Source organism: Dipodomys spectabilis, unplaced genomic scaffold (genome assembly GCF_019054845.1).
Source record: "Dipodomys spectabilis isolate Male_0828 unplaced genomic scaffold, ASM1905484v1 ptg000004l, whole genome shotgun sequence".
Classification (NCBI taxonomy): domain Eukaryota; kingdom Metazoa; phylum Chordata; class Mammalia; order Rodentia; family Heteromyidae; genus Dipodomys; species Dipodomys spectabilis.
Window position 1 is genome coordinate 8,927,296 of NW_024870681.1, and position 21,553 is coordinate 8,948,848.

At 34.6% G+C, this 21,553-nt stretch overlaps 1 protein-coding gene across 6 annotated transcripts in view; it reads left to right on the forward strand.

Moving 5' to 3' along the window:
- The window catches only part of Bcas3 (BCAS3 microtubule associated cell migration factor), a 526,670-nt gene that overhangs the window by 183,177 nt on the left and 321,940 nt on the right, over window positions 1-21,553 (forward strand). For 3 of the 6 annotated variants that reach the window (XM_042692171.1, XM_042692205.1, XM_042692188.1), the window contains exons 16-17: window positions 1,001-1,154; window positions 20,298-20,422. In XM_042692171.1, coding sequence (XP_042548105.1) covers window positions 1,001-1,154; window positions 20,298-20,422 — 279 coding nt within the window. The remainder of the gene's footprint in view (window positions 1-1,000; window positions 1,155-20,297; window positions 20,423-21,553) is intronic. The other 3 variants (XM_042692180.1, XM_042692214.1, XM_042692196.1) reach the window with 1 other exon arrangement.

Sequence of the window (21,553 nt, forward strand, 5' to 3'; positions counted from 1 at the left end):
GATGTGTACTGGGTTCTAGACAGAAACTAACACAAACACAGACTATAAGAGTATAGAGGACAAACTCTCAAGTATTGCTTGAGAATATACTATCTGGCTAGAATGAACAGTCTCAACTACTGTGTATGCTACCCCATATCCTATTTTGAGATTAGAGTGAGGAGTGATTATTGTAAACCACCGTATTTAGAATTTCTCAACAGATAACTTTATTTTTATATGCCACTCTGTGTGTGTGTGTGTGTGTGTGTGTGTGTGTTTCTATATCCCAGAACCACTGGGGTTGTTGCTTTTGCTAGGAAGATAGTATACCACTTAAGCTAAACACCCCAGACCTTTTTTTTTTAGTTTATTTTTTGGAGAAAGTCTTTTATTTTTTGCCTAGCCTAACTGTAATCCTATGTATACTTCCTTCATAGCTTCAATGACACATCTACATCTCCACACATAGCTCTCTATTAGTTGACATAGAGTCTCACTAATATTTTACCTGGTTTAGCCTTGAACTGCCATCTTTGGAATCTCTACCTCCTGAGTAGCTAAGTTCACAGACGTGAGCCACTGTGTACCCACTTGCCCTTCTTTATTTCTCAGTTCATAGTCCTGGGTAAGGATGGTTGCCTGTACTTCCCTAAATTTATTTATAGATGCAACAAAATACCCATCAAAAGGCCAATTAGGTTCTTTTTTAGAAATTGACAGAGTGTAGATGAAAGCAGTCAGTTTTGTTGATGTGGTGATCCATCTGAGATGAAGACTAACCATGACTGGTTTTAGAAACATAAGGAATTCATCCTCTGCTTGCTGAGACTGAAATCTGTAAGCAAGTCACATTTGTTACCAGAATACTTTGTTTCTTCCAATCCATGTAACTTTCTCTTGGCATCAATGCTGTGTTTGCTACCTTTAACTGATGACCTTTAACTAATGGAGTTAGTGAAATCCTGACCAGAGGTAGGGAAGTTTCTATTCATGATACTTGTCTTTGTCTTTCTCTTGGTAGGGAAATTGAACAGCCAAGACTCTTACAATAATTTTACCAACAACAATCCCGGCAATCCTCGGCTTTCTCCTCTTCCCAGCTTGATGGTAGTGATGCCTCTTGCACAAATCAAGCAGCCAATGACATTGGGGACCATCACCAAGCGAACAGGGTAAGGTCTCTTGGTGCTTTTTTTTCACAGCTGTTTTGGAGGGTTGAATAAAAATGAGACCTACTTTTTCTTTGTATGGTTTTGATTATGTTTTTCGTTTCTAGCCCATATGAGCCTTAATGGCAGCAGATTAAGTACAAAGTATAGAACGAGCACAAACATACTCAAACACAGCCATGTACACCCACCCACAGAAAAAAAACAAAGCAGTGACAAGTTGTGAAAACTAGTATTGCTAATAAAAACCAGATCCATTCACTCAGTCTTTTGCTTGCTCATTCTATGCCTGATAGTAGTTTGATTTTCTTGGCTCTTACCAACATGATTGGGATTTAATATGACTTCCAAATTTTGACAGACACAAGTAATAGGAGAGAACTCTAAATGACAACCATGTTTCAAGTACTTTATAAAACTCATGTTGAAATTCAATGTGTATATTTACCTCTACATACTTATATTACTCTTATCTTTTGTCAGTGTGAAGACAATGATATTCAAAACTTGGTTTCTAAGATTTGGGCTTTTTTCATGATGGCTCCTTAAGATCCTTAAAGACTTAATAACTCACTTGATTTTTTTGTGCTTATTTTAGCTATTTAAAAAATTTTCTCGGCCAGGCATGTTGGCTCATGCCTATAAACCCAACTACCTTGAGGCGGAGATCAGGAGGATCACAGTTCGAGGCCAGCCCAGGCAAAAAGTTAGTGTGACCCCATCTCAACTCATAAGCCAGGCATGGTAATTTATGTCTGTAATCCCAGCTATTTGGAGGCCATAGGTAGGAGAATCAAGGTCCAGCTCTGCCTAGGCCACAAATATACACAAACAAGTATAAATTTAAAAAATTGTGAAAGTCTATGTGGAAATTAACTAAAGCAATATATATATATATATATATATGTGTGTGTGTGTATGTATATGTATGTGTGGTGTATACACTTATATATATGTCATAGCTTACGAGCAGTGCCTGTCTTGCCAGGTGTGAGGTCCTGAATTCAAACCCCAGGACCATCAAAAGGAAAATTTCTACCTGTTAAGATTATAAAGTTATTATTTTCTGATATAATTATAAGTCACTGGGGAGCTGTTTATGAATAACTCTGAAAATCAGCATTTTAGTATGTTATACCTATATGTCAATAGCTAGATTACTTGTTTTCCTCAGTAAACAATTCTGATATTTAATGAGATTTGAAATTTAACAAATTGAACATTAAAATCCTTTATTAAAATAGTCAGGCGAAAGCCCTGTTTGGGCTTCATATAACCTGTGAGGTCTTCCCAATGATATAAATAGTTTCAACTATTTGTTGATACTTTTTAAATCTAGTGCTAAGTGTTCATAGAAGTCTCTTGTATGAAAAAAATGCTCAGCCTTCTCAACAAGTGTTTTGAAATCCAGGTATAATAGAAATTGAGCCTAAGCCTAGGAATTTGTATATAATATAGTCCCATGGCTATATGCAAAATGAGTTTGCATATACTGACATGGTATATCCCAAATCATATTGTATACCAGTCTAGTTGTTTGTACATCTTTTATGTCATTGGGTTTATTAGAAATTTAATTTTAAATAGAATGTTTACCTTCTTTTCTTCTGGTATATTTTAAATTGTGTTGATTATGATAGTTATGGATTAGGAAAGGATTAGCTTTCATTGTGATTATTATAAGCTTATCTTTTCATTTTGTAATGATGTATTCCCTAGTTGTAGAATGAGAGGTTCTAAATCCCCATACTGAACTGTCAAGTTCTGTTACTTGCTGTAGTTAGTAAGTTGTATTCTTTTATTCATCCCAGGATTGTACAGTTCTACCAGTTTTTTGTCATTCCTGAATCTAAGTTTAAGCATCTTCAAAGTGGTTGTAATTTAATTGTCTATAACTTAATTTTACATTGAGATCAAGGGTAATATACGAATTTTGTTTCTGAAGTTTCTTGGAGATGAGCATTTTCTTGTGTTGTGTTTCTGATATATGTTTCTTTTTGTTGTTTTCAGCATAAGCTTTATAAGCCCTATGTCTTATAATACACAGAATTAGCACTCTGTAGTTGTTTTCCACAATGATTCTGAGATTATTACTGAAGTTATACATAAAATGATGTCATGTTAGAATTTAATTAAAATATGTATGTTCAGGTCTGGACTGTAATTGCTTTTGTTTATTTTGGAGCTTTTATACTCTGCTTCTTTCTTATTATATACACTTTTATATATATTAATGATAAAAGTGGATTTTAGTTTTACTATCTCTTTTGAAATGCATAATGTATGATACTTGTTGAGCGGATTTTTTTCCTCATCAGTTTTCAAGTTATTTTATTTCTGCTAAGTTTAAAAATTTGTTTTCAAGGTCCTCTGTTCAAGTGTTTGGAGAGAATAATTCATACAGTCTTAAAAGTAGTATTTGGGTTTAGATTTTTGAGAAAATTTCAGATTGACAAAGCATTGTAAGACTAGAAATAAGAATTCCTGTATGTCTACATTTCCACTATGTTGCGCTTGAGCTATTTGCTCAGTCAATATTTGCCTTGTCTTACTCTTCCTGTAAGCACACCAGTAAACCATTGTTTGCCCCTTTGTTGCAGAGTAACTTGCAGACTTAATATCCTTGTATTACTTAATCTTCTTAGCACAGATCTAAAGAGAGTGATTTTTGCACACTATAATTATCCAAAGCCAGAATTTAAAACAAGTTTTTTTCATTCAGTTTTCCTTTTTGTTTTGTATAGTTATTGTCTGTAATGAATATTTGTGATGGAGCATGAGTTCAACAAAAAATTATCCTAACTGCTTGTCTGTCCTTCCCAACCACTGTTCTTCTTACCCCTTCCACTTAACACATTTTAAAGTGACTGATAAACCTGATTCTAACTCAAATTTGATCACGATACTACTGGATTACAAGATTTAATGTACTTAAGCACTTAAGGAACCTTCCTGCCCTCCTTGACTTCCCTCCCTTCCTTTCCTCCCTCCCTTTCTCTCTTCCCTCCCCTCCCTTCCTTCCTCAGCTGTCCTCCCTCCCTCCTTCTTTCCTTCCTTCTTTCCTGTGCCAGTATGGCATTTGAACTCAGGGCCTGGGTGCTATTCCTGAGCTTTTTTGCTCAATGTTAGTGCTCTACTACTTGAGTCACAGCTCCACTTCAGCTTTTTGGTATGTAATTGGAGATAAGAATTTCATGTACTTTCCTGCCTGGACTGGCTTTGAACTTCCAATCCTCATATCTTCGTTGGCTGAGTATCTGGGATTTCAAGGATGATCAGGGCCAGCTTTTTCTTTTCTTATTTGGAGACTGTGTTTCCCAGTCCATCTTGGATTGAACTTGCTAATAACCCAGACTGGCCTCAATGTTGTAGTCCTCCTGCTTCAGTCTCCTGAGTGCTGGCCATACGGTTTTATACCACCAAACCTGGCTTAAAAGCTATTTTCTGAAGTTTTTGTTGATTATACTCAGAAATTCCTATTGTTATTATTCTTTCTCATACAGTGGCTCCAAATTTTGTAATCTTAATGAACAGTTTTCATTAAACTTCATGTTTTTCTTTGTCAAGTCTTATATTTGACTTGTAAGAAGAAAATGTTTTCTGAGTTTCCAATTTTGCTATATGCTAAGTTACAAAAGCAAGTTCCAATATTTCATTGCTTTAGATCTCATCTTGTTAGAATTTAAGGACTATGTATATTTTACTGAAACATTTAAAAACTATGACCAATTCTCAACACTGTAGCTAATTGCTTCTCAGTACTGAGAAACTTGATATTCTTCTTTAGATACCAATGCGAAAAGGAAATGGAGTTCTTTTTTTTGTGTTTTTTTTTTTTTTTTTTTTTTTGGTCGGCCGTGGGGCTTGAACTCTGGGCCTGGGTGCTGTCCCACAGCTCTTCAGCTCAAGGCTAGCGCTCTGCCACTTGAGCCACAGCGCCACTTCCGGCTTTTTTCTTTTTGCTTATGTGGTGCTGAGGAATCGAACCCAGGGCCTCAGGCATGCAAGGCAAGCGCTCTACCACTGAGCCACTTTCCCTGTCTCGGAAATGGAGTTTTTATTTCCCAGGTCTCTTCATTTTGGAAATTTGTTTACTTGTATTCTAATTTTGTGAAACTCTGTCCCAGTGCTTTTAATTTTATTTTATTATTATTTTTTTTGGGTCCAGTTGTGGGGCCTGAACTCTGGCCCTGGTTGCTGTCCCTCAGCTCTTCAGCTCAAGGCTAGCGCTCTACCACTTGAGCCACAGCGCCACTTTCGGCTTTTTTCTTTTTGTTAATGTGGTGCTGAGGAATCGAACCCAGGGCCTCAGGCATGCAAGGCAAGCGCTCTACCACTGAGCCACCTTCCCAGCCCCTGTCCCAGTGCTTTTAAAATATAATTAACTGAGTATTTCACAAGCGATATGTAGAAAGAAGACATAGAGCTCACCCATTTCAAACATTCAAATTTTATTACTATCTTTAAGATACTCAATAATAATTTACTTAATTTACTTCTATTCATGTCCTAGTTATTTTGCGTACATACATAAAAGAACCACAAAATTTTACATTTGTATAAGAGAGATTTCTAAAAATTGCCTATGGTCTAATATTTAAACATCCAAATTGAAATGGAAGCCTCAGCTTAACCCTTCAGGGGACAAAATGTGTGCTTACCATATTTAACATCTGTCCTCTAATTTTTACCAATGTATGTCTTTGCAACCTTGGGCAGTGTCAGAGACCATCTGTTTCCCTCCCAGATAAATGAATCCAGTAAAACTACAAATGGCAGAAGACAGATGTTTTTGCACCTTCTTATTCTGTACCTTGAAGCATCTCTTGAAGGAGAGAAGGCCTCTGTTGACAACAGCTGCTGATTTCTCAGATGGCATACACAAAGGAAAGCACTAGGAATTACTTGACTTCAGCAGTCCCCCATTCAAATAGAATCCATTTTCTGATCATCTAAGGCTACAGGAGTGGAAAGCCAAGCTTATCACCTCACTGTGTTCTTATCTACAAGTAAAATCTTTCCTTGTTACTAAGGATTTGTCCCAGGTGTTGGGCCTTTATTGTTGTGCTACTAATTAGTATTGCAAACATGTTGGGATTTATTTTTAAATGCTCTCTGAGATTTTTTCATTAGTGTTCTTAATTTTATCTGTTTGAAATCTAAGTATACACACACAATCAAAGAACACTTTTAATGGGAATAAAAAAATGCAGAGGTCAAGAATAAAGTTACTTCCTTGTTCTTACCTAGTAAAACATTTTTAGGAGTAAACATAGTGTGATATATTTCTTCATAGGCACACTTTTCTTTAAAGTGAAATAGCTTCTTCCTATCTTTTCTTACCTTTAAAAAATTCATTATTTTACCCTCTCCTCCTATTTCCTCTCCCCTATTCCTTCCCTTCTTCCTCTTCTTTCTTCTTTCATCTTCCTTCCTTTCTTCTTCTGTGGTGCTAGGACTCAAACTCAGGGCCTTGAGCTTGCGATATATAACTCTATAACTCTGAGCCTTAATTCCAGCAGACTGTATTTATGTCTTCATGAGTACTTAGGGGTAGCTAGTCTATAAAAACAGAAGGCATAAAGTAGAATGAAAGCACTTCTCAGGAGTATGAAGACCTTGCTTCTCCTGTTGTTCTGCCACATTTTACCAATGTGTCCTAGGTCATTTTCCTCACCTAAAAATTAACTTTTTTTTTGGTCAGTCTTGGGGCTTGTACTCTGGGCTTGGGTGCTCAAGGCTAGTGCTCTACCAATTGAGCCACAGCGCCACTTCCCCTTTTCTGGTGGTTAATTGGAGATAAGAATCTCAGGGACTTTCCTGCCCAGGCTGGCTTTGAACTGCAATCCTCAGATCTCAGCCTCCTCCTGTGTAGCTGGAATTACAGTGGTGAGCCACCAGCATCCAGCAAAATTAACCATTTTTATATACCAATTTATTTACCAATTGGTGTTATAATCTTTTCCTTACCAAGTGTAAGTACCCAACTGTTGCCTGATTCCCTTGTCTCATTTCGTTTCTCAATATTTCTCACTGTTAAACTGCACTAGAATAGCACTAAACACTTACCTCCTTTAAGAAAAAAAACATAGATGCTTGGTTTTCTAGAAGTAGAACCAATTAACAGCAGTTATTTGAAAGTCCCCTCTTGATTTTGTAAAATCAGTCTATCATTAGATCTTGCTTCCTGAGTAAATGATCTTGGCATAAAGTATCCTTAAAAAAAAGTCTGAGGTCTGATTTACATTCTGAGAATTAAATGGGAAATATTGGGAGAAAAACCCATCGGACATGGTAGCAGATGGTCATTCTCCAACTTCCATCTATTTTGTGAATGTTTGGTACCAGAAATAAGATAATCAACATGGTAGTTTCATTTGGATGTAGACTTAGCTCTACATGTGTAATATATTTACTGTAGTTTTTGTGCTAAATAAGTAGAGTACTTAAACCATTCCATAGTTTATAATATTTTACTGTAAACCTGAGAGTTTTTTTTGTTTTTGATGAAATCTACTATATACCATATTAAGAGTCAACAGGCATAAAACTTTCTACAGAAGTTTAACATTATTTATGCTATTCTCTTTTCTGTCACATATGGCAGAATCTGAGCATTATCTATGTTTTTCTAATGAAAATCTTTTACATCTTGAGTTTGTAACTTAAATTGGCATGTCAAATATGTCTCCAATTAGACAACTGTTTCAGCTTCAGTTTGCCCTACAAATCAGTAGATTTAGAACTAAGGATGCCATAGGTCTCTTTAATAGGGAGCAATTAAAATTAGATTAATGAAAAATTTAAAAATAGAACTTGAAAATGTCAGGAATAATTTGGGGGGGGAATTAGAGTTTACTTCAGTTATGTAAGAGAAAGCACATTCAATGTAAAAGGCAGTATAGTCTATAGGTTTTACTTTTAAGAAAATAGAGCTTCACTTGAGTGTTTTACCTATAATATTGAGTACCTTTTTGTCTCTTTATTGTACTTTTTAACTTACATGAGCTCATTCTTTTTTTCTGTGTTTATTTCAGTATCTTTATTTATATCAATTATATGATATTCCAATCAATGTCATCTGCTGTATCATACTCCCTGCATCATATGCTTTAAGAAATAGCATGCATGTTGGCGATAGAATCCTGTTAATGATGCTATATGTGCTCATTATTATATCTGCATTGTAAGGATTACTTGCTTATGTGCATAATAGAAAACAGAATTCATAGAGTATTTTTACAGAGTTTATCTTTTGGACCACAAATATTCTTCAGCTAAGAAAATTTTTGAACAGATAGCTATTAAGAATCTTTTAGCTGTAGAAAAACATTATTGAGGTGTTAAGTATCTTCAGATCTATTGTGGTTTCATATCTTTCTTTATGCTTAAGGAAATCTTTATTTTTTTTCACCACTTGCAAAACCAAAGGCTTTGTGGTGTTTTTTATTCTTTAACAAAATGATGGAAAGTTTAGTGACTTACATAGAATTAATTTATGTATCATGCATACATAAATGATATACTGCATATATCATGTAATTCTAACATAATTCTTTGCTACCTTCTGAGAGTCCCAGTAGATTTTCTCTGAGAACTAATGGCTAGATCTTTTCACAGTGGTCTATAAATAATTCTCTCATAAATATTGCTGGGTTTTTTTTGTCTTGACTAGTTTTACTTAAGGTTTTAAGTTGAAATTCAACTCAAAGTAACATAATTATGATATAGTTAAGAAGTTTTATATGTCAGGGTTGTTACGCCTGAGCAAACTTGTTTATAATTGGAAAATACATACTTCTATTTGTTAATATGAACAATCTTTAATGCAGCCTCCGCTCTCACCCACATACTCTTCTCTTCTTCCTACCTACCACCCACTCTATGCAAATGTACAGCTGTGGACTTTTGAAGGGGGAAAGGGAGTCATAGTGAAGACAGCTGGATCATGGACATGGACTTTGTGACTTCATATTTTCATTCTTTTGCTACTGAGGAAAGATTAAACAGACTCATTTCAAAAGAACAGCTGACACTACCCTTACAAAGTCAGTAATTACATCAGTCACTGTAATTCTTTGAAATCTGTAGATCTTTCACATGTATGTGGCAGGAGTCCAATTGGTAGGACTAAGCAAGCAATGGGTAAATGGAGGTTGGATGTATAATTCTAAACTAGTTTCTCACCTTTTAGCTAGTGGATCCGTAGTTGATTGAAGTAGAATAGCATAACTAATACCATAAGTTATGGGAATAGTGACGCTTTGTTTTTATTGAAGATGGCAGTGTTGTTGTTTACTACAGTGTTGGGTAGTCACAGTACATATTGTTAGTGTGAGGCAAGGAAATGCTGCAGAAATCTTGCCGATAACTGCTTTTAAAGAAAATCTGATAAACTTCTTGATTTTTTAAAAAAAATCTTTTGCTGACATGTTTTCACTTTATAAATCAGTAAACTTAGGGGATTTTCTGGCTTTGTAGAAACATAGTTTTTGTTTGGTTGGTTTTGGTGTTAGTGGGGAATCTTGAAGTTAAATCTTTAAAATTATCCACATTCTGATATTTAAAATCAAATAGGATGCCATTCAGAAGTGCTATCATATGCATTAAAATAGCAGCATGATTCTTTTAGATTTTACGCATTTCTACCAGAATTATTTGGGCTACTTGATTGTTTCAAGTATCTTATCAATTGAAATAGAACAAAAGCAGTTGAACATTATATGCCAACAAGTAAAAAAACACTTATTCATTTTGGAGAAATTTCTGGGTATATAGACATAGCTTGATCCTTTCTTTTTCTGATCATTTCTGTGGATGACTATGCTCTAGACAGATTGGACACCTGGTGTCCTCTTATTTAAATCTGTGGGGGGGGGTTGTTTGTTTTTTTTTTAAATTTAAATTTAAATTTTTTGTGAACATACTGTACAGAGGGGTTACAATTACATGGGCAAGATAATGAGTACATTTCTTATCAAGCATTGCAGCCTCCTCCTTTGTTTACCCTTCACATCCCTTCCCAGGCCCCCCCCTACCACCACCAACGTTGTAAAGTTTGTTTTGTTTTTGACATGACAACTTGTACTTCTCATAGTTGCATCGGGTCCACCTGTATCCTTAAACAACTTGTTTTTCCCCATCTCCTCCACAAATTATACCGACATCAAATATAGTGAAATATAGTGAAAGCAGGGGGTTATACTGTGGGGGAGGGACATACAAAGCTACAAAGAAATAATCTTATAAATGAATTAGAAACAAATACATGAAAGAAAAAAACATTTAAATACATATCTAATAAATCTGTGCTTTTGAACAACTCACTAAGTACAAAATGTTTCAATGTTTACTTTGTAAGTCTTGAAATCAGGTAAAGATGTATGACCAATATTTTTTTCTTTAATGACCAAGATAAGAATGAAATGCAAATTTGCTACTACTTTGGGTAAATCAGCAGTGTTGATTTTATTTCTGAGCTTTTGGAAATGAACAATCTCAGACCACAGCCTGACCCACTGTGTGAGAAAACAGACCTACATTATAAAAAAAGACCATTGTTTTTCAAATTATTTTAATCAAACACTCAGGAAATACCAGGTAGCCTGGCTCTTAAAATCTTTTTTCTCTTGATGATGGGCAATATTTTTTTTAAAAGACACTTACCCCACAGCTTTGATGTGAGGGATGACATATTCCTGGTTGTGTTTTTTAACATTGTGAGAGAGCTTTCCTTGCTTTGCCTTGATAATAAAAGTTAAAAAGTTATTTTTCCCCTGTATCTTTCTGTTTATTTTATCTTGCTCTCCTCTAATTATTCTTGTGAGACTCTATTTCTTCTTTGTGCTTCAAGCCTCAGATTTACACCAAGTGTTCTAGAAACATTTTTCCCAGTTCAACTATTTTTAAGTCAGAGGTACTGAATTTACTGGGAAATGACTTCTAATTAGCAGGGATCTTTTGCCTTAAAGTTACAAGTAACAAATTTGAAGAAAGAACTAATTTTTACTGATGTATATTTTGCTGCATTCATTGTCTTCTCAATGTCACCACAGTAAAATTTTATTTTATATATAATTAAATCACTGAGTCTTCTTTTTATGTAGGATGTCTTAAATACCAGGAATGGAATTTGATGTTGAAATATGTGTTCTATTGAAGTCTGACTTTGCATCCCCAGTTCTGTTAGACATACAGTTGTGACTTTAGCTTGTTGTATTCCAGCCAGGCCAGTACAGGTTAGGTAGAGCAGGTTATCCTCTGTTATCACTATAAAGAGGCACAAAGTTATTGCACTTAATATTTGTTCTTTTGAACTGCCAACAATATGCAGTTCAAATAAGCAGCTTGAAAAATATGTGCTTTCATTTGCATGGCTGTGAGACTGCAATCAGTTAACAGCAAACATTGTCATGTCAAATTTTGTACCCAGTCATCTTTGGCTAATTTTGAATATTTTGTTTCACCCAACCATACATTGGTTGCCCTTTTCCATCAGATTATTCTATTTAATTTGTCCTTGGCTTCAGCAGCAGATATTTTGTTTTCAGAAATGCTACAGGGGTGCTCCAGAAAAGGGGGAAAATATAACCATTTCAAATCCCTAACTATAAAAATTAAGGACCTTGTTACTCTACAGCATCCTGTTTATAGGTTATATCACACAGTGTGCAAAGAAAAATTGCAAATGATTTATAATTTTTAGTTATTCTAATCCAACATCTATAACAGTGTGTTATACATGTATTTGTCAATGTTAATCGAGTTTTCCTCTAATTTTTTTGTGCATTTTCCCCCCTTTTCCACAAAGGCCTTATCTCTTTGGAGCGGGCTGTTTTTCCATAAAAGCTCCATGGTGAGTTCCAGTTCAATCCCGCATGCCTAATTTATTTGCTGTCCTCTCAACAAGTGACTCTGTTCATACTTTTGTTTTCAGTTGCATGACCTGATCACAGATGACCAAATTGTTGGCTAATTTGTAGATAAGACATGAATGTTGATATAAACATGAAGATGTAGTTTTCTTGCTTTTACCTTATTTGAAGAATTTTTTAAAATATGCATATATATGTTTATATATATAAAGTGGAAGGTATCTTTATTATATGTCTAATCCCCAAATTTAGAGCTTTGGATTTTACAGTATATGTTTCTTATATATCATGCTTACAATATGATTTATTTTGAAATATCAATATCTTTAAGATACACTAAAAATGCCCAATACACTTTTGTTATACTTTCAAGTTCTATTTTAAATAGATTACATATTAAAGAAGAGAAGGTATGTAATAGCAGAATGTATTTCCCCTTATATTGCTAACTATTTACTATTTTGAATTATTAATACCAATTCATCATAATGTATTTAGTAAATTCTTTTATAACATTGCATAGATGATAGCTTTATCAGTTTTAGGCATGATGAATATAGAAATGAAATATAGTATACTGAAGCTGTAAATTAGAATTAAATGTAAATACTGATCTATAGTAAGTAGACAAGGCTGTACATACTTACAATCGCAGCACTTGGGAAGCTGAGGCAAGTTCAAAGTCAGCATGGGCTACAGAGGCCAGTAAAAGCCTATATTTTAAAATTAGAAGAAAAGAAGTGAATTGGGATGAAGAGAAGGAGGAAGAAAGGGAAAAAGAATAAATTGATATAAAATATCTAGCATCAGAAACTACTCCACTTGTTCAGTAATTAACTGGAAAGTATGTGAAAATCGATTTCTTATTTTCCTTATCTATGAAATGAAATTTGTTGTAACACCTTCCTTATTGATTCATTGTTAAATAATTAAATTGCCTAGCATATGCTGATGGCATACACATATCAGAATATAATAACAGTGCCTAAGATATTACCCACCCACTCATTAAATGTTAGCCACTACTGTTGTCTCTTCCCTTGCCTCTTCAGTTTGAAAAGATACTTCTTAGCTTTTAAGAGCGTGTGAGCCACAGGATGTTTTGAGAAGAATAAGGTATATTTATTAAATTAGCATACTTAAATTAGGCTTTGTAATTTTCACAATTTTCACAATTACTACATTGTTTCCTAGTATATTAGAAACAAGATTTTCCCCAGAATCAAGCTTAGCTAGTTTAAAGTTGGGTATAATTTGACATAGACTACAGTCAGTATTCATATATCACAAGTTGGTAATCCACGAATAGGCATCACTATCGATGAACGTCCTTGCAGCATTTAGCATCATAATTGGGACAGTATTCCCCAAACTGTTTTTAACAAATTCTAGGTACACATAAATATAAATCCTCTTAAGGTTGATTTTTATTCTTTGTTTGTAGTGCTGAGATTGAACCCATGGCTTTGAGCATATTTCATAAGCTCTCTACCACTGATCCAAGTCCCAGCCCTTCAACCTTTATTTTTTTATCCATATTTTTTTAATTTTTAAAAATGTATTCATTGTTATTCTAACGGTGTTGTTCAGAGGGGTTATATTTACAGTAAGTCAAGTGAAGATTTCATTTTTTCTTGGACAATCTCACTCCTTCCCGTGTTCTCTCCATTTCAGATATCTTTTGTAAATAAACAATATACACAGATTTTTATTCATGACCATGTAGTTAACAGAGAATTTTAAGTGTCACATTTCAACACGATGAAATTCCTTTGCATGCTAAACTTAGAAATAAATCTCATCTCATGATAAATTCCGTATTCTAAGTACAAAGAAAAGAGTTTTAGTATGTTAATAAAGATTGAAGTTTTCACATAGAACTAAAGATGCAGTAACAAATGTTGTATGTTAAGTAAGAAAGTCCATTCCCACAGCTTATGTGCTCCTCACATTTAAGCAAAAGCACTTGTCAACCAGAAATGATTTGAGGTTGAAACAAGATTAAAAGAGCCAGATTAAAGAAAGGGATCTATGAAATATAGTAGACTTTTAAATCATTGGCTGTCTTTTAGAAGACGGCTTTGTGGTTTGTTTGATGCCCATCGTTAGCTCACAAGAAACTCGTTTTTAGTCACTTACACTAGACTAAAAGGTTCTCCTTTTAAATACATTATTTTACCAGGGGTTGCATGTTTTTTCCATTAAGATCTTAATGAAACTTCAAATTAAGGCAGCAAAATGAATATATATTTGACAACTTCTTCAATGTTGTTTATAAGAGCTTCTTTGTTTAAATAGTTTTTATATTTTTCAATGATGTTTAACATTCAGTTTGAGAATTTTTAATTTACTATTCTAAGATTAAGCATGATGCTAAATATGTTTCAGTACCTCCAGTTTTAATGTACACATTTTGGATGAAAATGAAGTTCTGCAGGTTCTTTTACAATGTAGATTTGCAGTGATTTTATTATATTCAACTTGCAACATTTGTGCTTAGTTAAGATTTTGCTCTTATATGTCACAATTCCGAGTTATTCTTTATTCTTCACTCAAGGGGTTTAGGTCTTTACATTCCTAAGTTCCAGATGAGTCATTTAGTGCTTTTCCCTTTGAAATAGGCTTGTTGGGACATAAACTTCAACCATCCTGCCAATCATTTTAGTTAGTTTATATTTTCCTACCATTTTTACCCTCCATTTTATTTAGGGTATATATTAACATGAGTATTCAACTTGTAATATTGTTTAAGCTACTGTATTTTTTAATATTCAAGAAATATTTTTAAATATTCAAGAAATATCTAAAAAATCTCTAATATTTATGGCAAATGGACAAATGGACATATGTTAACATAATTCTTACTCATAAATTATCTTTGTATTGTTTAAGGATAATTTAAAACAATCTAAATTTATACATATCAAGTTATATTTATTGTTTTAATTAGCACTCCCCAAAAAACCTTGATATAAGTGGTTATATAAATTGATCTTAGAATTTTCAAAAACATTATAATTTCAGTTTTAAAAGCTACTGTGTATATAGAGGACATATGTAATGGTCAAATTTAAATAAAACTTAGATTTTGTTTGAGGTAGTTGACATAAAACTACTGGGCCTTTAAGAATGGCCTTTAAGACAGTCATTATACAACTTAAATTCTTTAGTGCTTTGTTTTAATTTGAACTCAAATATTTAGTCCTCACTTAATGTCTTCGTAAAGGAGCGACCTGGCGCTGCTGTCTCATCTGTGTGCTCCTGAGTACTGGAACACCTTGCTGCACATCGTGCCACTCCTGTCTCACCACGCGTCCCATTCTCAGTGCATAGTAAATTTACCTACACATTTTTAGGCTGATTGTTTTCTTCCTCCTCCTCTTCTTCTTTTGTCTTGTTGAGTGCGGATAAAAAGCAGCTTAGAGAAATTCAGTATGCTAATCTGACTGGGTGACTTAACACAGTAAAACCCAATGGGAAAAAGATGGGTGACTTCAGTCGCCTCTAATATATTTGATATCCTATCCATGTTAATTTCCCTACACTTGTGTTGGTAGTAGAAATGATGCATGTTCTGTAGTTCCATAGTTAAGCCTATTCTCAGAAGAATTAACTGAGTTAAACAGTTTTTCAATCTAATTAATACTTTGTTTTTGTTTGAATGTTTGTCTTTCTCTTGAGTGTCTTCATTTGTGTTATAATTGATAGTCATTTTTATTTATAGGATGAATCTTGGATTCATTTCACTTTTGTTTTGCTCGCTTTTTTTGGTTTAGTTTTGCTAGGAGTTCTGGAGCTTGAACTCAGGAACTAGGTGCTGTCCATGAACTTCCTTGCTCAAGGCTAGTGTTCTACCACTGCTTTTTTAAATGATTAACTGGAGATTCATTAGTTGGAGATTAAGTCTTTTGGACTTTCTTGCCTAGGCTTCCTTAGAACTGTGAGCCTCAGATCTAAGCCTTCTGAATAGCTAGGATTTCACATGTGAGTCACTGACACCCAGCTAAGAAAAATGTTTTAAAACATGGTTTTATTCATGAAACACTAAAGGTAGTATTAAGTAAAAGATAGTCCATCAGGACTCCAGTACATGTTGTTCTCCTGTGTGACCATTTTCATTAATGCATGAATTCACATACTCTAGTTAAAACTCCTGCTCAACAATGTGCATTGAAATGTTATTTTTTTGCAGGGGCAGGGGGCTGGGAAGGTGGCTCAGTGGTAGAGTGCTTGCCTTGCACGCATGAGGCCCTGGGTTCGATTCCTCAGTACCACATAAGCAGAAAAAGCCAGAAGTGGTGCTGTGGCTCAAGTGGTAGAACATTAGCCTTGAACTGAAGAGCTGAGGGACAGCACCCAGGCCCAGAGTTCAGGCCCACAACTGACCAAAAAAGAAAGAAAGAAAGAAATGTTATTTTTATACATCACTGATTTATCAATTACATAAGTGAATAAAGAGAAGCCCTTTAAACACCCACAGGAATTCTTTCTAACCTTAAACATGTTCTGGAATGGGATTTGTTAAGACCCTTTGAGAGGAGAGTCTTGAGAGAATAACAAGAAAAAAGGTCTGTCAACAAAATGTTATTTTTGATAGAAATATTCTGGGAATATTCATTGTGGAAAAGTTAATGTAGTCTGTTGCCTGACACACGTTAGAGGAAAAATTATTGTGTTTCTAGAATGCTTGAAGAGTTTCTGGACAGTCTTTATAAAACTTAGGAAAATGTGTACATCACAATTCTCACTTTGGGTATATCACTTAGAAAATATTTTATTAATGATGTTATTTTCACTACATTATTTTTTCTCTTATTCCTCTGCATGATTTTTCCATATAATGTAATATGTTTTTATATTCCTATTTTTTTAACTACTAAAATTACTCTAGATATAGACTACTGATAGAAATAACTTAATGTAAGTGCTGCTATTGGGGATGGAATATATTTACCCAGTATCCCCAATTTATATCACTGTTTCATAGCAAGTTATTTTTAGGAATGAAAACTCTTGGTTCTTTTTTTTTTTTTTTTTTTGTCTGGGCTTGGGCGCTGTCCTTGTGCTCTTCAGCTCAAGGCAAGCGCTCTACCGCTTGAGCCACAGCACCACTTCTGGAAGAGTCTCACGAACTTTCCTGCCTGGGCTGGCTTTGAATCGCGATCCTCAGATCTCAGCCTCTTGAGTAGCTAGGATTATAGGTGTGAGCCACCGGTGCCTGGCTTTGGTTCTTTATTAGACTTGAATTTTTAATAATGTTTATTAAGGCTCTATCCAAGGATAAAGAAGAAATGATAAAATATAAAATCATTACATATGTGTGTATTTGCATATATACATACATATAAATATATACGTATATAACACATATACACATACATATATATAAAATATAAAGTATACCCATAAATACTTATTTTTCATAGTAGATGAATTTGTTAACTATGACACCATGTTGATAATTTTTACTTCTGTGTTTTTAAGTAGAATAAGATATAACATACAATTGTAAGAATTTTTTGTTTTGATAAGGCTTATTAGATTAAGCTCTTAAACTTATATAGAATATGATTTTGTAGATCCAAAGACTAAATTAATGTTCCATGACTTTTTTTTTACTTTTTATGATTATGTTAGAAAAATAGCAATCTGATCCAGTACCAAGTCTGTTTCAGTGTATACATTTGAGGAACCCTATTTACTCTTCAGAAATGGCATTCTTGGGGCTGGGAAGGTGGCTCAGCGGTCTAGCGCTTGCCTTGCATGCCTGAGGCCCTGGGTTCAATTCCTTAGCGCCACATAAGCCAAAAGAAAAAAATTTAAAAAAAATACAAAATAAAGATGACATTATTAAAAAAAAGAAATGGCATTCTCAATTTTTATTACAGAATTTAAAATACAACAACAATCTCCCTCAATACTTTGAAATTTTGGGTTTCTCCTTGTGAAGCTTATTGGTTCATTGTAGTGTTGTAAACAATGACACTTTACAAATGCTAGTTACTGGAGTTTATCTGCTCAGTGATAGAAGGAATTATTCTGAGGAAAATGCATGTCATAAGCAGAAAGAACTCTTCTGATGTCTGTGATTCAGGTTTCAGGGGAGATGGGTTTGTTTAGGTGCAGGGTAAATAGGGAAGCTTCTTTTCTGGAGTATTGTGGTTGTGGCAGATGAAACTGTGAAGAAAGGAATTGTAGGGTTAATTTCATAATCTTTTTTTCCTTCTCAAATGAAGTGTAGTTTGTTATTATTTTAGACGTGTATGTGATTTTTTTGGAGATGTGAAATGGTCAGGAAACAGTAATTGAAATTGTTTTTTTCCCATAGTAGTGATCATTCTTATACATGCCCTGGTTCAAAGCAGAATAATGAGAACAATGATAGTAATATGGGGTCCAGACATTTTGCATTTCTTAGAGGAAAGATGTCATTACAGAAGCTCGGGGATGTAAGGTATCTGAAACCATAATTCAAGTGTTGTAAGAACTGAGGAATAGAGATTGCTAAAGCAATTTGATTTTTCTTTTTTTGAAATTAAGGACAGAGGGCATTTGTGCAGAGCTGTGATATGGGAAAACAGTATGGGAGTGTTACTTGCTTTTTCTAATGCACTGTTCTTCAAACTTGAGCATACTGAAGAGTTTACTAGTGTGCTTTGTTTAAAAATTTACAATTACTTTTTCCCAACCCCTAGAAATATTGATTTATAAAATCTTGGGTCTGATGAGTATTTCCCTTTAAGTCTCAGGATTTCCCAGGTGGTACTATCAGCCATGGACCAGACTTTAGGAATAAATAAAGCCTTTTACTGTGTATGGTAGGCGTTAATATTTGTATTTTACATATTAGTAATTTGAACTCTGAGTGGTAAGATATGTTGGCCAAAAGTGACACAGATTTAGGATTGATATTCAGTTTCTGTATTAAAAGATAATCGGATAGAGGCAGTTGTGTTATACTTCCAGAATCCAAGCTGCTTGAGTAGAAATCTGGAGGATCACAGTTCGAAGCCAGCTGGGGCTAAAAAAGTTGGCAAGATCCCTGCTGAACAAACAAGTCCAATGTGGCGATGTACACTTGTCAACTATGCAAGAGGCATAGAGAGTGGAATTATAATCTAAGGCTGGCCTTAACCAAAACCTTTGATGTATATCAGAAAAAAAACCCCAAACCATAAATAGGGCTGAGGGGTTAGTCCAAATGATAGAGCACTTATCTATCAGGTATGAAACCCTCAGTTTAAAATCTCAGTACAGGATATAAAAAGATTATAGGATAAAGGAAAATGAATAAAGGAACATAGAAATACATTTTCCAATAGGAACTAACTTAAGGTGTTAGAAGACCAAAGTTCCATTGTTCATCTTATCCTTTAAAGGCTTTGAGATTGTTTTCTAGCCTATAAATTAGAGAAGATAATTTTTCTAAGGTAGTTGGCTAAGTTGTCAGTGAACTTTGGGGAATATTTGACAAGTAAAAAAGAGTAAGAACACAGGATCTGAAACAAAATGAGACATGGATATTAGAATGTGAGGGTATGAAATTTTGAGGATGTTAAGTGTTTTTCTAAATGTTTCTTCAGACATTGGAAAAAAAAGAACAAATCTGAGGAGCTGAGCAATCATAGGTTACTCTCATAAATCTATAAAGAAAAAGAACAGATTTGAAGGGAAGGTTAGTGAGTAAAGCTGCAATGGATCACATTCTAGGTCAGAGATTTCAAGTTTCCATTCTTCGGCATCTCATTTTCATACATATTGTCTCCATTATCTATATTATTGTTAATCTTAGATCTTACATGTAACAATGAAATGCTAATCATTTTTATTATGGAGAGGTTTTTATGTTTATGTTGTTCTAAAATCTCCATAGAATATTATCTATATGAAAAGAAATAACTTGGATTTTCCTTGCTCATACTTGAAAGTATTTTGTATTTTGTTCTTAATACGTTGCCCAGGCCGATCCTGGCATAAATGGTCCTCCTGCCTCAGCCTCCCAACTAGCTGGGACTACAAGACATGTACCACTGCTCCCTGGCTAAAAAATTTGTCTATGTTGATTGTTCTCTTGACAAGGCTCTCCAACCTTGAAGTAGCTTAAATTTTGCTCCAGATCATAGTGTCACATCACAAGTTACTACTTCAGGAGAAATGCATGTCATTTTTGTAGCATTTGAACCCTTAGGGTGGGACCTGAAGGAAAATCTTTTATGCTCTAGACCTGCCACTTTGTCATGGTCATTTTTTAATTTACTTTTTTTTTTTTAAGCAAAGTTAAACCACCTCCACAAATTTCACCCAGCAAATCGATGGGCGGAGAATTTTGTGTGGCTGCTATCTTTGGGACATCCAGGTCATGGTTTGCAAATAATGCTGGTCTGAAAAGAGAAAAAGGTATGTATTCTTTCCTGAAGCTGAAACTTTCCAACTATAACTTTAACTTTGCTTGTTAGAGAAAATTTATAGGAATTTTTCTAGAATAATTGTGTGGCAAAATGTTTTAGCATTTATTATAAGAAAGGTATTTCAACTTTTCCCATTCAATTAGCATAGCTCTCAACTACTGAAGAATAGTCAAGAAATAAAACAATTCTTTCATATAAGTGTGAAATGACTCCCCAATGAGTTACATTTGTGTGTGTGGGCGGGGGAGGGGCAGAGGGGGGCGGTTCCTGTGGCTTGAACTCTGGGCCTGGGTGCTGTCTCTCAGCTCTTTAGCTCAAGGCTAGCGCTCTACCACTTGAGCCACAGAACCACTTCCAGTTCTCTGGTGGTTAATTGGAGATAAGAGTCTCACAGACGTTCCTGCCTGGGCTGGATTTGAACCACAATCCTCAGATCTCAACCTCTTCCTTTGTAGCACCTGGCTATTTTCTTGTTGACAGTCTACAGGGTATTTCAATTCTGTATCCATTCCATAACTTTTATGTTTTTATAAGCTAATTTACTTTTTGCCAATGACTCATGAAAATGCATAGCCATGGAAATTTTCCCTCTTTAAACAAGTTTAGCATAAAATCCCTATTATCTTTATTTACTTTCCCAGTCCTAGGGCTTGAACTCAGGGCCTGGTCTCTGTACCTGATCCCCTTTCTTACAATTTGAGATGCTAGCACTCTACCACTTGAGCCACAGCATTACTTCCAGCTTTTTCTGTTTATGTGGTACTGAGGAATTGAAGTCAAGTACTCTACCACTAAGCCACATTCCCAGCCACACATCCCTATTTTAGTATGTGATGATGACAGAGTTTGAAATCCTTTTTCTAATGCTGAATCTTGATATACCTGCAACTATTCTACCTTAAATTTTTTTTTCCTTTTAGAATTACTGCTGTTTTACTCAGATCTTTATACTTGAACCCATGCCATTTTTTTTAGAACATGAAGATTGCAGAATATTTTATAAAATAACCCAAAAAACTCAACCTGAACAGTTGCGAGTGGCTCATGCCACTCAGGAGGCTGAGACCTGTGGACTAGGGTGCAAAAACTTTCCTGAACAGAACAGTCTGAAATTCTCTCT